Source organism: Pectinophora gossypiella, chromosome 21, assembly GCF_024362695.1.
Source record: "Pectinophora gossypiella chromosome 21, ilPecGoss1.1, whole genome shotgun sequence".
Classification (NCBI taxonomy): Eukaryota; Metazoa; Arthropoda; class Insecta; order Lepidoptera; family Gelechiidae; genus Pectinophora; species Pectinophora gossypiella.
In genome coordinates, this window is record NC_065424.1 from 4,315,226 (window position 1) to 4,335,801 (window position 20,576).

Below are 20,576 nucleotides of genomic sequence, written 5' to 3' on the forward strand. Positions count from 1 at the left end.
GCGTACTGTTAATAACAAAAGTTACCTTGACATGCAAAATAGTCTGAATGCTAAAATTGGCGCTAATGTATTAGCACTAGACACAACGTCATAAAAATTATTGTGTTTTAATAAACTTTGAAACTAGAATTATTTTTGGAAGGGTAATAAAAGTAGCCATTATAGAGTGACAATATCGAGTTATTCAATGTAAATTAACGTCATTTAGTCATTTTTTATAGGTGACCAAGAGGATAATAATATCAGCCTCCGTGGTCTAGTGTTTGAGCGTTAGGCTCACGATCCGGACCTCCCGGGTTCGAATCCCGGTGGGGAAATATCACAAAAATTACTTCGTATTACTACGAGTAGGTCTTTTTTTGGGAGTAAGGCGTTTTGCGAATAAGTCCTTTGTCTACTAAGCCATGTTATCTACGTAGAAAAACGTGGTGCGGCTATTGGTTGAGGCCCTCGATATGTATCGCGCCGCGCGCGGATAGGATGCCGTGCCGCGAGGCCGGTAATTGTTTCTGTTTTGGTGCAATAAAGTATATTTGTAAGAAGCGACGTACAATTTCGTCGCAAGCGCAGACGTAAATTGTCACCAAAATATGACTTTTGTTGCGTAAAAGCAGTGTTGCAAGTCCGTTGTTTCTGTTCGCATGAAACGCAACACCTTTTGTAATAATACAAGTTTTTTCTTCTGCGATATAAATCCTCCGGTGAATCAATTTGCACGTAAGTATTGCGCGTGCGCTTCTGAAATGCAACAAAAATGAAAATTATATTTATTCATCGTTCAAGTTGTAAATTTATAGTTGCACACTTTTAAAATTATAATAATTTTTTATGCTTATCGGAGGGTTTGGCCGGAGATCGCGCAAAGTCGAGAGGAGTGGAAAAAGCAATGGGAGGCCTTTGCCCAGCAGTGGGATCGTATAGGCTAAATAAGATAACTTTTTGATTAAGTACTTACATACATACATACATACATAAACCCACGCCCGTAATCCCTAATGGGGTGGGCAGAGCCACAAGTAATCAAAGACAACTTGCAGCCACTGTTGATACGATGTCGTAAGCTGGATATGATGAACCTTATGGTGATAAGGGATCAGCCTATCGCCCATAACATTAGTCCATCATGTTAGAGGACACAATCCCTTTGTCGGTTTTTACGACATGCCCGGGAAGACAAGCAGCTGAACGTTTTCTATGTTTTTTATTTGCTCCCAGAACAGCATAGAAGTACTTACATAAGATCTCGAAATAAAAAGGACTCGAAATATTTAATGATTTATCGTATAGGTGTTAGTGACATCGTAACGAATACTGAGGGGGATGATTCAGACCATGACTCTGAGTTAATATCAAGTCGAATTGAATCGTTTGTCCTTTCTGATAAAGAAATGTATGTACCTTAAATATGTCTCTCGACTACCGACTCAGTACACAATTACGGAATTAGTACGATATCTTATCTATGTACTTAATCTACGTTTATCTAAAACATCTACGGAACTTTAATGACATGTCTCATTGCTTTAAACTAGAGATGGGCCGAGTACTCGTTTGATACTCGGTACTCTGCGTACTCGGCGGGTTTTTTGATACTCGTACTCGGCCGAATAACTCGGTTATTTGACGACGAGTAACGAGTATACAGCCACTGGTAAATAACAAACTTTTTCAATTATTTATCTACTATGACGCGCAACGTGACGTGTTTGTTTGCAAACAATCAAGTGACTAGTTGTTGAAAGGCGTGGGCGGGGTGAGGGGTGTATCAACGCGAGCCGACATCTTGACCGGCGCAAACCTGTTTGTACTTGTATACGCTCGTGAAATGCGAATTTGATTGAACCGAGTTACTCGGCCGAGTACTCGGTTGAAAAAAAATTGAGCCGAGTAAAACTCGGTACTCGTTACTCGACAAAAGTGTTACTCGGCGCACCTCTACTTTAAACCAAAGATAACCTTTGTATAAACTGAGATACGATGACGAAATGAATTTTAAAGGAAAATATATTCTGTTTTGGATCTTGTTTTAAACTATAATGTAATTGAGAACATAATGTATGTTTTTAATTATATAAGTAAGTAGTGCATTGTAGGATGTGAGTCTGTCCACCCTTTTAGGGACTATAGTCGTGAGCTATGTATTGAATATTGTTGACTTTTTAAGCATCACGCATATATCGCCGAAAGGGTAGGCAGAGGTGAATTGTTTTAACGTGACTTATTTATTGTAGGTTTGCCTCTTCTTCTTCTATCGCGTGGGTTGTGTGGTGGAGTACCAACCTCATCAACCCTGGTGTTAGGGTTATTATTGAGCCGCCAAAGGCCCCTGACATGGCTCATGTAACGACTACATACTTACATCAGTAAGTAGTAAACGGGACGAACGGCTTAACGCGCCTTCCGAAGCACGGATCCGTGCTTCGATCGTGGTCGTGTCGGTGATCAGTCTGTAATGTCCTATCCAAACTAGGAATCACAAAGTCATTTTTGTGACATGCCCCCACCGGGATTCGAACCCGGGGCCTCCGGATCGTGAGCTCAGCGCTCAACCACTGGACCACAGAGGTTTGCCTCTGAAGGCATGAAATACTTAGCTGGAATGTATTTACGAATAAACACAAACCTTTTAAAAGCTGATATGATAAAATAATGCATTTGCCACGATGACAAAAAATAAAAGTTTATAAACTAAAACCCGACTATGGAAAAATCACGCTCTAAAAAGTCATCATCATCATCAATTTAAGAGCCACGCTCTTGTCGGTGCAGCATTTTCCATGCTACTTTTTTAGGGAAAAATAGAGCAGTGGTTTCCCTCTTGCCTTCCGCCCCGCAGTACTCTGTCTGACGCAAGTGGGTGCTCTAAAAAGTATGAAACAAGGAAATAGGTAAGTAGGTATATTTTATGAGTTCAATGCCGTGGGCAACATATATACAGTCATGAGCAATATAATGTACCCACTTTAGGACTCTGTCGCACTAACATATTTGACATTTAGTGAGACTTACAGTTCAATTTGTCCAAAAAGTTAATGTGACATGGTACCAAAGTGTATACATATTAATGCTCGTGACCGTACATAGCGGTCAAACCCATAACCCTTCTTTTTGCTTCGCTCTCCGCGCTTCGATTAGAAAGAGTAAGCTTAAATCGCACGCAAATTATCTTACGATACGACACAACATAAATTCCCGTGCCCACAACACCTTAAAGCGCATCGACTGTCAACTCGGTACAAAGTTACTTGAAAGTTTAAAAAAAAGTAATATCGAAAACAAAAGCATATCGCCGCGCACCTGGCGACCGGCGATCCTACGAACTCGCACGAACTCACACGAACCCGAAAGAACTCGTGTGAACGCGGAAACATACCGGGAGGAGGTTTTTTATTTCGTCCTGACTTCGCAGAAAAGACATTGTCCTGAGGTCAACGGTCTTTGCTTTCGTTATTTTGTTTACTGGTCGGCTCTGACTGGATTTTAGTCTACATTTTTTTACTTTTTAAAACTAACAAGACACGATCGCTCAGTGTTTTCCGTATTGGTTATTTGTTTATTTATCTTTTAACTTATTTAAGCTTGTACGTATATAAGTATGATTTTATTTATTTATTGATTTATATACAATAATCTTTGTGTAATGAAGACTAACTAAACAATAGTGTCGGCGCAATCCGACACCAGCGCGTGACTTGCATAGTAATGTCACGGGTTCGAACTGAGAGCATTCAGCGCTCCCCATTTGTCCGGCCAAGTAGTTAATGCCATCTGCGGCAAATAACCTACAAGTTTTTAACTTAGTTTAGGCATCAGCCCTTTCACAAAATCTGTCAGTTTAAACTAGTAAATTGTCATGTACAATGTTTTTGTGTGGGGAAATAAATATTTTTCTTTCTTTCGTTCTTGCTTTCTCGGATGAATTGCTTCGATGTGGCCATTTTAACCCCCCTGGTTGTTCTGTTTAATGTAACATAATCATCTAATACATGAAGTGTGTCTTGAATTCGGTGGGTGTTTGTAACTCTACATCTAGCAACCTATTAACCTTTGCCTTTTACTCGTCTTTCGTAACTCTACATTCATGAGTTTGCTCCCTGACCGTTGCATAGGCGAATCCTTTCACTATGACTTGAAAATATTTATAACTTCTACTAACACGTTTTATGTTATATTAACTTGTTCAATATAAAGAATGATATCAAAAATGCTTACGTGCGGATAAGTAGCTAATGTCATTTGCGGCAACACATGAATACAGTACATCATCATCATCATCATCATCATTGGCCACGCATCTATCGTAGATGATTCTTGCAGCACTTGTGAGTCTACGGGTTCCCGCAGCGCCGCCGATGGCTATAGAGCCCTATGGCAGCGCGGCATTTCTTGCCACATCGTTCGCACACAAAACGCGACTCCTCAGGAGGTGGTAAAGCACGACGAAGACTTTTTTGCTTCAGGTACAATACAGTACAATTCCCTTATTATTATTACTTTTCTTGTGTTAGATAAAACAGTCCATAGTCTCTACTTACTCCGGTGGGAAATATCGTGAGTTTATGTATGGCTGTATGCGAAGTCCCATAAAAATTTAAAAATAAAGTTTTTTTTTTAATTGATAAATAATTAATTCGATCGATAGAAAGACCTTCTTAATGGTGTCAGTGGTCTTCTGTTACATCGTGCTACAAATAAACAAACATGAGTGTTAGTGTGCGAGCTATCTAGCTATCAGATGGGGTGAAGGTCGCAGGTTCGACGCCGCTCACTTCCGATGCGCGTGCACATGATCGACGGCTTTAGTAGGCCTGGTTATTGACTCTAACAATGCTTAGCTTAATGGTTTTATTTTAGAATATTTACGTATGTGCGTATACATAGTAGGGCATTGTTTTGTGTAATGTATGCTTTATGTGCTACACGCCCGTAATCTCTAATAGGATGGACAGATCTTCAAGTAATCAGAAGGCAAATATTATACTTATAAAGTACATCTTACAAACCCAGATATTAAAAATATAAACGTTATATTATCAGTGAGACTAGCCCGAGTGACGCACATGACATGCGCAAGAGCACGTAAAATGTACGTGCCTCCCGCACTCCCCGCTATCAGCTGATCAGACAGATACAGACTGTCTAGATTAAAAGACGCCGACTGCATATATTTTAGACTGCCAAGGTTTAGTTGGATGTTTAGAAGGGATCAAATGACCATAAGTGAGATTTAGTTTTTGTTTATCCATGGTAATCCAGTTTCAGTTTAGTCACTGTGGTGATGTGGTTCTCAAACGGGGAGCGCCAGTTCAAACCCCGGTACCAGACTTGCTCCAATGAGCTATTAATTTATCTTAAGTGCAGTTTTCACTAACACTGTCTCGACCATTATAAACGCCGATACGGCTTACCTATCACGTTGGTCTAACGGAAAACTCAGTGAGGTGTGGGTGGCTTAGTTCATCTTGTGATGGATGAACCTCTGACCCCAGTATGTTAAATAATTTGTTTATGTAAACCTAAATTCTATGTAAGTAATAGGAAATATTTGATCTATGTACGAATATCAACGCATATTTATGGAACAAACGTTCGTGCCTCACCCAGCAGGGTCCATATAATACCAGCGTCGTGGTTCACGCCGCGACTTGTGCTGAGTGAGGCCCTTTTATCTCAGGACCTCCTCCACCACCTTATGATCATTCTAATGAACATCCTCTATGCTTTTTGTACCTAATTGTTTTGTGATTTTTTTTAAATGATGGTATATCTTGTCTTTGTGTGTGGCGTCCTGTTATAATAAACGATTTCTATTGTTCTAATCTTCTTCTATCGTGTGTGGGTTGTGAGGTGGATAACCAATCTCATCAACCGTGGTGTCAGGGTTATTATTGAGCCGCCAAAGGCCCGTGACGTGACTCATGTAACGTCTACATGTCACATTGTATTGACATGATATCATATTGTTGAAATAGCTACGTCATCAAATAATTAATCGGTATCATAATTATTGTTGCAGTTCCAGTATGGAGTCGACGCCCCGCGTGCCGGCCTCCTGGCTCTCCGCTCTCATCCTCTTCTGCTCCTTCTTCTCCACACACACGCTCAACACTAAGGTAAGCAACCTAGTTATATATATGCGTCGCGATGTTAAAACTTCGATACCGCGTTTCAGGCCTCGATAAGCGCCACCTATGTCCTATGCGCGGTACTAGTTGGTCACAAATACGAAGAGACGGACGGGAGAGTAGATGGATGGACTGTGTGAGGGGGAAGTGCAGGAGTGGGGGGTAACGTCTGTAGAAACTATCGATGTAAGTAGGTAATAAAGAAGACCCCCCGTCATTGGGGATATAAAGAATTAGCGAAGATTGGAAACAGTCTGCCTTAGTCAAAGCGTTATCAACTAATAAAAGTAAGTGCGCAATGCAATCAAATGTCAAATTGCAATGTTGCGTTTTTAGATGAATTGTTTTGAATTTGAATGCGAATGAATTGTCCATGTGGACTTTTTAACCCTTTCCTCCCCCTCCCCCCATATTCTTACTATTATAAGGAAATATCATAAACATACCAAGCAAATTCATATCGCTTTACATACGACATAATATCTCTTCGGCTGAGCATTTATTGAAACCGTCTTAAGGAAAATTCACTTACAATAATTCAATAACAAAAAAGAAATACTTGGCGGCGCAAGAGCATCTGTTATACAAAGTAACAAAAGTATCCTCTTCCCGATCTCGCACGCAACTTTTCCTGTATGATCTTCAACGCAGGTAATGCATGCGTGTGCATCGCGTGCGATGCTTGCGCCGCGCATGCGTGGAAGGCACGTGACGCGTGCGCACCCAGCGGGACGGGCTGCCGTTTAGCCAATTAATTCATTCTGCCAATTCTTGTTATATTGCTGCAGGGGATTGCTGTTATTATACTTGTTTTATTGTTGGTAAGCATTTTTTTTAATGAATGAAGTGTATACATATATAGGTTGATCGCCGTGAGATTTGGCTAATTTGAATCGTTCTATCTATCTATCTACTCAGCCTGTATCCACCCACTGCTGGGTATAGGCCTCCTCTCTTTCACGCCATCCTTTCCGGTTCTGTGCAAGTCTAATCCATCGCTTTCCGGCGTGCCTCACAATGTCATCCGACCACCGGGCTGGTTGTCTGCCTCGATATAGCATACCATCCCTTGGCCACCATTCAGTAACAGCTTTAGTCCATATGTTGTCTTCCCGTCTTGCCAAGTGTCCTGCCCATCTCCACTTAAGCCTAGCGATTTGTATACCTACATCTTCGACTGTGCGTTGCCGAATTTCGACGTTTGGTATATATTTGAAACGTTATGTGACGCCAAATCAGACGCTTTTGCTACCTTATATGTTTCAAAACAGAGTTTACTTTTAACTTTTGCAAAAACTACTGCAAACTCTTATAGCCGCTTGAGTCCCATTTTCCATCATAAGTGGAGATACGTAGGTGTATAATAAAAACATATTTTAGTTGTTATTAAACGATAATGAATTGAATCAATTCAATCACGTTTGCAATAAACGTTTATTATTATTATTATTATCATTTCCATATCTCGGGCCTACGGAGTCCCGGAGTTTTGGAAGGCGTGCGTGGGGCCGAAGCGTAGAGGCCCCTTAAGACAGTTTAATCTAAATGTGGTGTGACACCAACCGGCGATTATCCCTGTATGCACTATGGGAGTGCACCCAAAGACAATCCCCGGTTCGTGTAGGACTATTGCAGATTTTGGGAACAACGGGAATTATTATTATTAATCATCCCCCTCAAAGTTTTCGTTACGATGTCAGTAACACCCTGTATGTAGCTAACTTTGTCCAGTATGTCTTCCACCGGAAAGACGTATAACCCCAGTTTAATATTTCATCATGCCTCTTTTCTATGTGTTGCATGTGTCAATGATTATAATTTGGCCATTTGTTTGCGACTCGGCTTCCTTTAAACCTATATCGAAATTAATATATTCAAAGTATACGACAAAGTCGTATAGCCAGTGAAGCCGTGGTAGCACAGTTGGTAGAACGCTTGCCTCTCACTTTGAGGTCGCAGGTTCGAATCCAGCTCAGGCCTAAACCAATGATCGTCGACTTTCTTTTCGAATTCATGTTTGGATCATAAATGATTGTCACTTGCTCTGCGATGAATGAAAACATCGTGAGGAAACCCACATTCCCGAGACCTAACCTGTATTGGGCTAGTTTTCCCTTCGCGGGTTGCAAGGTCAGACAGGCAGTCACTTCTGTAAAAAATCGGACCTGTCAAATCTTTAGGTTAGGTAAGCGGACCCTGTGAAAAACGGGATAATGATGAAGAGATGATGAAAGTATACGACAAATTATCATCAATAAGTACCAATGGAAGTGTCACTACTTGCCTGGACAATAGGAAATACACTTTTACGGAAATCTACAATGAATTACGTCAAAGAAACAAACCGGATTGATGTAGGAAATAGCAGAATTTTCCAACATTTGAATATATTCGCGTTTTGACTGTGTGTGTGTGTGTGTGTGTAATATGTATAATTCATTCATTCATTTTAACTCAGAATCTGTGTGTTAATTGATTAATAACGAAACAACATTATACTTAAAAACCATTATAAATTAATGTCTGCTTAAACCTTTTATACTTTAGATTTCTTTCTAAAAACTTTTTTTAAAATTTTTCACACACCTGTTCCATTTTGTTGATAGCAGAATTCTAAATATTAATTACAAATAATTTATTATAATTACATCGAAACTGGTTCGTGTTTTGTTGATTCTTTTTCTCCCTAATACTTACAAGTTATAATACCTTAATGATGGTAAAATTAACTGATTTTATCACGACTGAATGAAACATGGGTTTTTTCTATCTCGGGTGAATGTACTGGAAATGTTTTTTTTTTTATTCAGGGTGTTAGTAACATCGTAACGAATACTGAGGGAGATAATTCAGACCATGATTCTGAGTTAATATCAAGTGGAATTTTCCGTCGTATTTATGTTTTGTTTTTAGTTTTGCGATGGCAAATTCTACTTGATATTAACTCAGAATAATGAGCTGAATCATCCCTTTCAGTATTCATTACGATGTCACTTACACCCCGTGCAAGTACATATAGGTAGCCATACAAGTAGATAAGGGTGTTATTGATACCGTAACAAATACTGAGGGGGGCAGGACAGTTCAGACCATGATTCTGAGTTGATATCAAGTGGAATTTCCTGTCGGAAATTTTTGTGAGCCCGACGCTCAACCACTAGACCACGGAGGCCGTTTGGTAAATTTTTTTCTAGTCGTTTTGCGATGTAGGTTTTAATGTAGTTAGCCATATTGCTATCTAGACAACCTGAGATCAACCTCGCAATATCAACAAATGCCTAATAGCAATATTGCTTTGTTTACACATAACAAGAGACGAGGTACAGTCATGAGCAATATAATGTACCCACTTTAGGACTCTGTCGTACTAACATATTTGACATTTAGTGAGACTTACAGTTCAATTTGACAAAAAAGTTAATGTGACATGGTACCAAAGTGTATACATATTGATGCTCGTGACCGTACATGCATCACAAGATAGCAAGTACCCACACCTCACCAAGCTTTCTGTTAGACCAACGTGGTAAGTGGTGAGAGTTTATTGTTTTTTTTAAGATTAATATTTTTGCTCTCAATGCGGCTCCCATGTGTTTGTAGACCCCAACAGAGAAATTCTAATCATTTCTTTTTATTTCTCATAGTACTTAAGTAATCACGAGGAGCTCGGTGGCGCAGCGGTAAACGCGCTCGGTCTTCGATTGTTGAAGTTAAGCAACTTTCGCAAAGACCAGTCATAGGATGAGTGACCACAAAAAAAATGTTTTCAACTCGAACTCCTCCGTGCTTCGGAAGGCACGTTAAGCCGTTGGTCCCGGCTGCATTAGCAGTCGTTAATAACCATCAATCCGCACTGGGCCCGCGTGATGGTTTAAGGCCCGTACTCTCTATCCATCCATAGGGAAGGCCCGTGCCCCAGCAGTCGGGACGTTAATGGGCTGGTGATGATGATGATGATGAGTACTTAAGTACATGAATATTTTAACTGATTTTACTCACTCCAGTACGGAATACCAACAAGATTATACTAAGTATACGTATGTGCGTCTAATTCCTCAATTATCAAGATTATTATAGTGTAGTTGATGTAATGAGTGAATCGGTTCGGAAGCGTGTTCCGGAGGCGTAGATACATAATGCTGGTTACCGCATTACTTTCTCTGTTTCTGGCGAGATGCTTCGCACGTGCGAATTGGATCGCGTACTAGGTTCAAGATAAAATTCTGATTACTAACTAAAAACCGATCTAAAAGTAACGAAAAACATTTTTTTTTCATTCTTAATTTTAAGAGTTTTGTCACAAAAATAGCCTTTGGTACCATCATGTACGGTCACGAGCATTAATATGTATACAGTTTGGTACCATGTCACATTAACTTTTTCGACAGATTGAACTGTAAGTCTCACTAAATGTCAAATATGTTAGTGCGACAGAGTCCTAAAGTGGGTACATTATATTGCTCATGACTGTACCATACAAGACCATTAATCCGGCCCCAGGGGGGACAGGGCCATCTTCTCTGCCCTCCACTGGGGCAATTCCTGTTCGGCGCGTCCTTGCCGCGGGGGTGGGCGGCTCTTACTTAGGCCGGAGTGAGATGGTGGCTGAGTTCGAATAGGGACCCAGACTTACGGGGTATAACGTAGAACTCTTGCCCAGATATACGGGTGAAAACCTCAATGGTTGCAGAGGCGGAGATGGGAGCCATCGGTACGGCAATACAGGACGGAAGGGGTGCGTCACAGCAATTGTAGCCTGGAACCTGACAGAGGGCAGCAGTGAATATCTGTAGTATTCAGAAACGGAGGACAGGAGTCCTAGTATGGCTTTGAAATAGACTACTCTGGGCGCCATCCCACTCGCGTCAGACAGAGTACTGCGGGGCGGAAGGCAAGAGGAAAGGGCCTTATTTCTCCTTAAAAAGTAGCATGGATAATTCTACACCGATAAGAGCGTGGCTCCTACATTAGTGATGACGACTAGGTTCAAGATAAATTATGAAATTAGTGATTATTGAATAAAGACAGATATAAAACTAACGAAAAACATTTAATTTTTCTTACAACGGTTTATTTTTCCTACATTTCCAAATACCTAGTAAGTGTATGTTTTATAAGGATTGCCCTGGATTACCAGAAAAATATAGGTACAATAGTAATACGTTTTAAATTCTTAATGTTCAAAATTTTCGCGCCCTTAGATTTTTTTTAAATGAGTTGTATATTATGATGAACCATACGGCAACATATCTACATCGCATCATGCCTATCCTCGAAGGGCTAGGCACAGGTGTATAGAAACACATGCCGACAAAACTCACACCCGTATTCCTTAACGGGGTGAGCAGAGCTATAAAGTACCACGTTATCTGGTCAGTCAATAATCATAATAGCAAATCGATGAAACATTTGCCATTTCCGGATTTGAGTTGTAGGCTCAAGTTCAAGTTAAATGACTAACATGTTTATTCGTACCTGTGATTTATATATTATGAATAGGAAATTAATTATTAAGACGTTATTATACCAAATATAATAAGTAACATCTTTATTAATATTATAATCGTGTCAGCAATTAAGATTAAATTAATTTATTCATTTAAAAGGAAATCAGTTTTTTCGTTATAATTTTGTGCTCAATTTTTAATTATTCCGGTGACTTTTTTATAAATAAAACAAAAAAGTAAATAACCTAACACGTCTGGCGTACAGGTCTCACCTCAATCAACTGGAGGGGGTATGGAGCATATTCCACCACGCTACTCCAACGCGTATTGGTGGAGGCGAGTGGGCTAGAAGCCCGCTACTTTTTAAATTTTAAATATATCCAATGATTTTAGGAATTTTAACCACAATATGTGATGGATTCCCCCCTTTTAATAGCTACTATAATTAGGTAGTTTACATCAAGATAAATTACGAAATTCTGATTACTAAATAAAGACATCTAAAACTAACGAAAAACATTAACTTATTTATGATTTTTAATCAAGAATAACGTAATAATAAGTCTGACATTTTATTTCGTTTTTCTATGACGTCACAGTGTGCGTTTTCATAGAAAATACGTAATTTGGTGTTTTGACGTTTATTAAAAAGTAACTGATTTGACTAGTTGGATAATAGCCCTTTATGAGACGAATTGACTCAGTCGGATGTTCGGTTTGACCTTTAGAAGTGCAGGTGTCAAAACCACAGGTTTTGTTTATTCGATTCCTCTTACGTCAATACGTGTTAAAGACGTCAGAGATTTATGAGCAGTTTTTGTCACTTTTCCGCTCATCATAACATAATCACGACTATATCCCAATAGGGGTAATCAGAGGTACGTCCATCGCAAGATAAACTAAGTACCCACACCTCACCGAGCTTTCTGTTAGAAAGAAAGAAAGAAACGTTTACTATAAAGGGACACCACAGTAACAAATATAAAAAAATAACTATTAAGTATATAATATAATACACGGAGTAACACATAACTTACAATCAAAACACATAATAAAAACAACTTACACGAGAAATACAAATAATTGAGTGTATGGACTGGTCAACGATATGGTGGTGGTGTCCTTTATAAAAGGGCCTCACTCAGCATAAGCCGCGGCGCGAGTCACGACCGCTGGTATTCTGTGGACCCTGCAAACCACAGTTAGACCACAGTGGGTTTTCAGCTCAGCAACTCTGAAGGCCGTAGGTCAAAAGAGTGAATTTTCAGCTGATCCCTAAAATGTAATCATAACCGTTAATTTGACAGCCACGCGTCGGTATAGCATTCTCCTGTCTTATCTATCAAACGCCAATTTTTTGACTTTCTTTAAAGACACGACGCTCGTCTTCTTTTTAATTTATTCCATGTAATCTCCTTTTCTTTCCAAGCATAATGGCCCTGATTCCTGCAGACACCTAATTTTATTTTAAGTTATACACGTCATTTTCTTATCCGTCGAAAAGGAAAGGGACGGACGATTGACAACTGTTAATTTTAAAATGAGTGAATAACGCGGGCGAATAAAATAGACATCTCGCTGATATGCAACCCGTTTGACGTGTGCTGTCAACTGAATCTTGACGGCTAATTGGCCAATATCAAATTTTGGGAGGGTTTTTTAAATTTCCATCTAAAATTGACGTGTGTTCCATAAACTTTATGCCTGTCGAGTACCCGTCTCTTTTCTTTTCGGCGGATAAGAAAATGACAGGTATAACTTAAAATAAAAATAGATGGTGTGTATTGGAATCAGTACCAATATTAATAATAAGTTTTGAAGAGCATAATCTTTGAGGATGAAGTCAATACAAGATAGATACGAGACAGAGAGTCACCAAATTTGTCCGGCCAAGTAGTTAATGCCATCTGCGGCATATCTACAATAAGTCACGTCAAAAAAAAAAAAAAGAGTCACCAAAGTACAAAATACACGAAAATCTTGTCCAATAACTTCGGGTCCATTTCTGTCCAATAGCAATTGTGTCAGGTTGAACAAGTGACGATCGACGACCCAATTATGCCCAGTGGTTGCGCAAGCGACTCATCGGTCAATCAAAATGTCAGATGTCTTACAAAAACTGTGGAAACTACGACCTGAATCCCCAAGGTTGAGAGGAAACATTACTTATACTTACGTTTCGTGTATACAGCTGTTTGTCAATAACTTGGTTGGCTTGGCCACTAATTGGTGGCTCAACGAAGGGCGGCGTAACTGAAATATTAGCGGCTTATGCTGAGTGAGGCCCTTTTATAAAGGACACCACCACCATCGTTGACCAGTCTATACACTCAATTATTTGTATTTCTCGTGTATGTTGTTTTTATTATGTGTTTTGTTTGATTGTAAGTTATGTGTTACTCTTGTGTTTTATATTATATATTTGTTATTTGTTTTGTATTTGTTACTGTTGTGTTCCTTTATAATAAACGTTTCTTTCTTTCTTTCTTTCAAATATTACTTTTTTAAACGGACTGTTATAAAAGAAAAATCAAAGACAACTGCTTTCGAAATTCAAAATAAAAACAATAAACTTAACAAATACAAGAATTTTGTTTTATATAAGTAATTAGTTTTTTCTTTTTCTATTTCCTAGCCTGATGTATTCCACATGAACACACGCCACCATACTTCCTGTACAACTCTCTGCTCTGTGCTTATTTCGGCCATTAAATCCCTTCTTTTGAACTAATGGGGTGGACAGAGCTACAAATGATCAAAGATTATTGCAACTACTGTTGATATGCAGTCCTGAGATCTTCTATCGTGTGCGTTGTGAGGTGGAGTACCAACCTCATCAACCCTGGTGTCAGGGTTACTATTGAGCCGCCAAAGGCCCCTGACATAGTCCATGTAACGACTACTTACTTACACCGGTAAGTAGTAACCGAAGTAGTAGTCCTGAGATGGTAACCGGTCTTGGTTGGATGAGTCATTTCACTACAACTTTATTAAATAATAACCCCCCTTTTTGCTTCGCCGCAGTCGGGTCAGTATAACTCATATCTATTACACAAGTATGTGTCATTTTGTATATGTCTGACCTCTACGGGCCATACAGTCTATGGTCAGGCCTAGCGTTGAAAAAAGCGGGAATTTTTCCCGTTTTTTTCAAATTCTTTCGTTTTTATACAAGTTTTATTCGAAAGTTTCAAGAAAAATAAATATGAAATATTTCATGTTTTTTATGAATAAAACGAAAGAAACCGGAAAAATATGAAAGAAACGGAAAAGTATTAATACTTTACATTAATGTTTTTAGAAGAATATTTTTATTATATTTTGGAGGGTCGAATGTTTTTTTTTCTTGTTTTGTTGTCATACGCTCATTCCGACCCACAGATACTTAGTTCATGTCACGCACGCACTACTACAATCATTACATGTACCTAATTTTAGTTTTAGTAGTTAGGTACTTTTCAGTCTTATTGAATAATTTTAACAATTCACAATACAATACAAATACACTTTATTGCACCAAAATAAAAAGAAATAATTACAAAAAGTCTCTTAACTAAGTACATGGCAAATGGCGGCCTTATCGCTTAAAGCGATTTCTTCCAGACAACCATAAGGTGAGGAAAAAGGTAAAAAAAAAATTGAAAGATTGCGGGTACAAACTATGCATACAACTTAACAACAAATACATGCAAATAAATATATAACATACTTACAAATATAATATACAGGGTGTAACCTATATACATAACCTAGCATATATACCTACTCAGAATCAGAATCAGAATCAGAATCATTTATTCAACGTAATTATCATGGATAAACTTGTTGAAGGTCAATGTAACATTTTGAATTTACGTCATTTCGCAAGGTGTTATGGCTGAGGAGAAGAAATGACAAGAAACTGCAACAGCAACACATCTTTTAAATCAACGAGGGTACATTACAAGTTATTTAATAACTAGAGGAACACATTTAATACCAGACATGTTTATCATTTAGGTAATCATTAATCTTATAATAAGCTTTTTTACATAAAGTAAGCTTCACGTGAGCTTTAAATTTACTTATATAAATAGTACACACAAAATACCTAATAATAAGCAACGTGCTAGTATACGTTAGATCAAATTTACATTTAATGCAATCTAAATCTTTTGAATTTGAGCCTTGTAATACTGATTCTTCAGAAAGCGACAGTGACTTTGTATCTGATTTGTGAGCAAGATAGAAATACAATATGCCTTATTGTTTTAAAAATTTGGTGATAAAAACTTGTTTTTTTCAATCGTTTTTTTCTAATTTGTCGAATTAAACGGCGAAAATTCATTAAATACCCGTTTTTTTCCTAAGGTTTTTTTCGGATATATTTCAATGTAACAAACAAATAAAACGGTAAAAAACGAACTGACGTTTTTTTCACCGAAAAAAACAATTTGTTTCTTTCGGAATTTTCAACGCTAGTCAGGCCACAGACCGGTACCGTGGTAGGTACCTACATCTACTCAAGTTATTTTCCTCGAATTACTTCTCAGAAATTCATCAAAAAAATTATGTAAATTGGAAATTTTATACCTTCATTAATATATTAATCGCGGATGTGAAGCTTTGTTTGTTTGTTTTTATTATAATATTTTTGTTATTATTCCCAATCGCGTTTGGCGCATTATCACTTGGTGGAATAATATAGTTTATATTACAACACAATACGTACAATACAAAAACGCTTTATTACATATTTATATAAACACAACATTAAAAAATACAAAAATGAAACAGAAGGGCAATCGGCGGCCTTATAGCTAAATAGCAATTTCTTCCAGGCAACCTTAGGGTGAGAGAACTTGCTAAATATTTGAGTCGGCGACGGCGTATTACCTACTGAACATGGAATACTGTACCTCACTGAGTGATAATTCAGTATGTTGTCCTCTCTACAAGTTGCAGAGCCTTTACCGAGTCAATGTTGATCTGTAATTTTCCTTTCCGCCGAAAAGGAAAGGGACGGGTAATCGACAGGCATAAAATTTGAAAACAGGCAGAAATCTATAACAACCCACTAAAAATTTTACATCGGCCAATAATTCGACAGAATTAAGTTGACAGTACACATCAAACGGGTTGCATACCAGCGAGATACCTATTTGATTCGCCCGGGGTATTCATTCGTTCACTCATTCATTTCAAAATTAACAGCCGTCAATCATCCGTCTCTTTTCATTTCGGCGTATAATAAAATGACAGGTGTAACTTAAAATAAATATAGATGGTGTCTACAGGAATTAGTGTCATTATTTATATTTTTTTATCTTTTTTTTTATTTATTTCTTTTCTTTTTTTTATTTTTCCCTAAAAAAGTAGCATGGAAATGCTGCACCGACAAGAGCGTGGCTCTTAAATTAATGATGATGATTTATATATATATGTATATGTGTGTCGTAGATTTTACCTAAATAAACTTATTTTATTATTATATCTTTGAACAAAACATTATATACAAAACTCGCCAAGTTATTAACACTAGAACGAATGTACACGCGTTCTTTCGTTCAAGCGAGTTGGTTACGAAACCGGGCGTGGTGCGGTGGTGAAATGAACACTGTGGACAGTATCGACACCTCATTCCGAACATGATTTACTGGTCCAATACTAACCACTTACCTTATCGTCACTCTAAATTTAATTTAGACATGTTTGGAAATTTCGGGTTCTTAATTTAAATACATTTACTTACCTACGTAGGTAAAATAGAACGCGCGCGTTATTCATTTGTCCGGCCAAGCAGTTAATGCCTTTTGGGGCAAACCTTCAGTAAATTAGGTCAAACAAAGCGCGTTATTTACGGTTCCTGAATTTCTACTCCTTAGCTTAAAATACTTAATTACTCCCGGCAATAGTAAGAAAGAAAGAATGTATTTTATGCACAGCATAATAATAAATATAAAACAAAAGGCGGAATAATTAAAACACGTATTAATAAAACAATTTACACAAGAGAGTAAAACTAATTAAAATAACGAAAGAAAAATGTATTAAAAATATACAAAATATATTTTTGAAATAAAATATTTAATAAATAAAGTAATTAATAGTAAGTATAATGTCATGGAAATTAAATACCTACCTACTAAGTACGCAAGTAATTACTTACCCATCATTTTAGTTTATAAAAAATAGTACATAGGTAATAAAAATTAATAAGGCCCAAATGTTATGTTTACTATTTATTAATTCTATATTTATGAATGGTTTATGACTTCAAATTACTGTGCGGGATAGGACACAAACGTACTTATGGATTATTTTTAAGGTTCTGTGCCGTGTCGGTATTACAGAAATACAACTTCTTAGTAAGGCTTCAAAATGTCTCAAACTCTTAATTAAATGTTAACTTTTCATATAATAATAGCCCTTGATTCAACCATTGCTGCAAGTTCAACTTTAATGACTTTCATTCAAGAGTCATTTGAAGCAACAAGTAACAGTAATTATGAGTTGAAGGGCATAATTAATGTGTCGTAAAGTAGAAGTTATTTAATTTTCATTAAGTAAAGTGCTTACTTAGTTCATGTGATCGTATTGCACTGTGAGTTTACTCTAGAAAATGCAATTTATTCCTTTATATACGTAGGTACGGTCACGACCGCCCTGTAGTTCCGGGCGCAAGAATAGGGCTACGGTACCCCCTGCCTGTCGTAAGAGGCGACTGAAAGGGGACACTGGGGATCGTGAGTGATAAGGGCGGGGGCCCGAACCACTCAACACACGATCTCCGGGATGGACGGCAATGCGATATGGCCTCGCATCGCCGTAAAACTGGGATGGCGTAGGGGTGGGGATCTACCCCGGGACGCGCTTTAGTGAAAGCAAGTGCGAGGGGAGCACCGGTGCGTTCGACAGAGATCCCGGAGCTCCCCGACATGCACCGCAGAGGGCCATCGGAGGGGTTTTAGTCGGTAGGAGTCCGACATAACCTCGTCGCTCCCCCGGGTGGCGAGGTATCCATGAGGATTTCCCCTTCGTTACCAAAAAAAAAAAAAAAAAAAAAAAAAAAAAAAAAAAAAAAAAAAAAAAAAAAAAAAAAAAAAAAAAAAAAAAAAAAGGTACGGTCACGAGCATTAATATGTATACACTTTGGTACCATGTCACATTAACTTTTTTGACAAATTGAACTGTAAGTCTCACTAAATGTCAAATATGTTAGTGCGACAGAGTCCTAAAGTGGATACATTATATTACTCATGACTGTACTCCTAAAGCCATCGGCCGGCACACGAAAAGTAACCAGGTACAGTCGCGGCGGCTGTTTTAGCGCGGGCATGCGCGGTAGCAGCATAGTACATACATACACACATAAAATCACGCCCATGTTCCCCGAAGGGGTGGGCAGAGCCACAAATAATCAGAAGACTATTTGCAGCTACTTTTGATACATAGTCCTAAGATGGATAATGATGAACCGTATGGTGATAGGGGATCAGCCTATCGCCCGTATAGATTTATCATTTTTGGTAGGACGCTTTCCCTTTGTCGGCTTTTACGACATGCACGGGAGGAGAGACAGCAGAACACATTCTATGTTTTTTCTTTACTCCCAGTTCAGCAGCGGAGCTTAGCATAGTGCTTGGATTAAATATGATTAAAAATAAATGCTTGCTTGTGCGTGACATGTTTGCATTCAACATTAACTCGAATAAATGGGAAGACCTGGCTAGTGGTGGTTTTATGATGAATGTTGTGTTCACTTGGCTTACACATTAGTACAGGGGGGTTAAAATGGCCACATCAAAGCAATTCGTCTAAGAAAGCAATATTGCTATTTGACATTTGGTTACATTGCGCACTTACTTTTATATGCGCAAATGACAAATTGCAAAATTGCTTTTTAGATGAATTGCTTCGATGTGGCCATTTTAACCCCCCTGATCAAGATCTTAAAGATGGCTACTTACCGAATTTAAATTAATAGTTTCTAATTATGGTAAACATTATTATTGTAACACTTTTTAATAAAAAAAAATTACGACAATTACTTAAGTATAATAGTTTTATAACGATCTGATGTATATTAACAGCATATACAGATTATAAAATAGTTCTTCGGCAGTCGCCACCTTCGTCCACTCCTTGATGTTGTCGAACCATGTCATCCTCGGTCTGCGCACGCGTCTCTTTTTTGACGTGACTTATTGTAGTTTTGCCGTGGATGGCTTTAACTTGCCCGGACAAATGGGGAGTGCTGAAGGCTCTCACCCGGTACAACGTTTTAGCGCACGCGTCTACGACCCTAGATTTTTCCCTCCAATATAACTTGAAGCAGGTTTAGAAGATGTAATTCTCATATTTATTTACGTACAGTCCTATACGAACTATGTATTACAAAATCGTTGCGCAATCACCAAAAAGTTATAAAGGAAAAAGAGTACCATGAAAGGTACCTACAATTAGGTACCAAGCAGTTGCTCTTTGCATACTAATGCTCACGTGTCCAGTTGCCCCTACTAAGGCAGATTCGAGTTATTTCTGGGTGGGCAGAGCCAGGGGGGTTAAAATGGCCACATATAACCAATTCATCTAAGAAACCAATATTGCAATTTGATATCTGCGTATATAAAAGTAAGTGCGCAATGCAAACAAATGTCAAATAGCAATATTGCTTTCTTAGATGAATTGCTTCAATGTGGCCATTTTAACTCCCCAGTAGGCGACTTACACGAATGTTGTGAACATGGCACATCTCTATCGCCTTGTTGTGATTGCAATAAATAACAATTGTTAGTCATTCTTGTGAAAAAAAATTAAGAAGCAATAAAATGTGAATTTCTAATTTTATCTATTCTTTTACCGCTGAACCATCCAACAATACACTTACAGCATTTTTGAAAAATTACATTCGGTTGTGATTTTTCTTAAACAAAACTTTGCCATAAACACGCTAATTTCAACCCCAGTTACAGTTTGTAATTACTTTTTTTTTCTGGAATAAAAATAACATGTGTATTTCTAG

The 20,576-nt window shown here is 38.1% G+C and overlaps 1 protein-coding gene across 7 annotated transcripts in view; it reads left to right on the plus strand.

Annotated features, from left to right (window-relative positions):
- Window positions 1-20,576, plus strand: part of LOC126376487 (A disintegrin and metalloproteinase with thrombospondin motifs 16) — a 196,654-nt gene that overhangs the window by 75,340 nt on the left and 100,738 nt on the right. For all 7 annotated transcript variants that reach the window (XM_050023904.1, XM_050023905.1, XM_050023902.1 and 4 more), the window contains one exon: window positions 6,017-6,113. In XM_050023904.1, coding sequence (XP_049879861.1) covers window positions 6,024-6,113 — 90 coding nt within the window. In that variant the 5' untranslated portion in view covers window positions 6,017-6,023. The remainder of the gene's footprint in view (window positions 1-6,016; window positions 6,114-20,576) is intronic.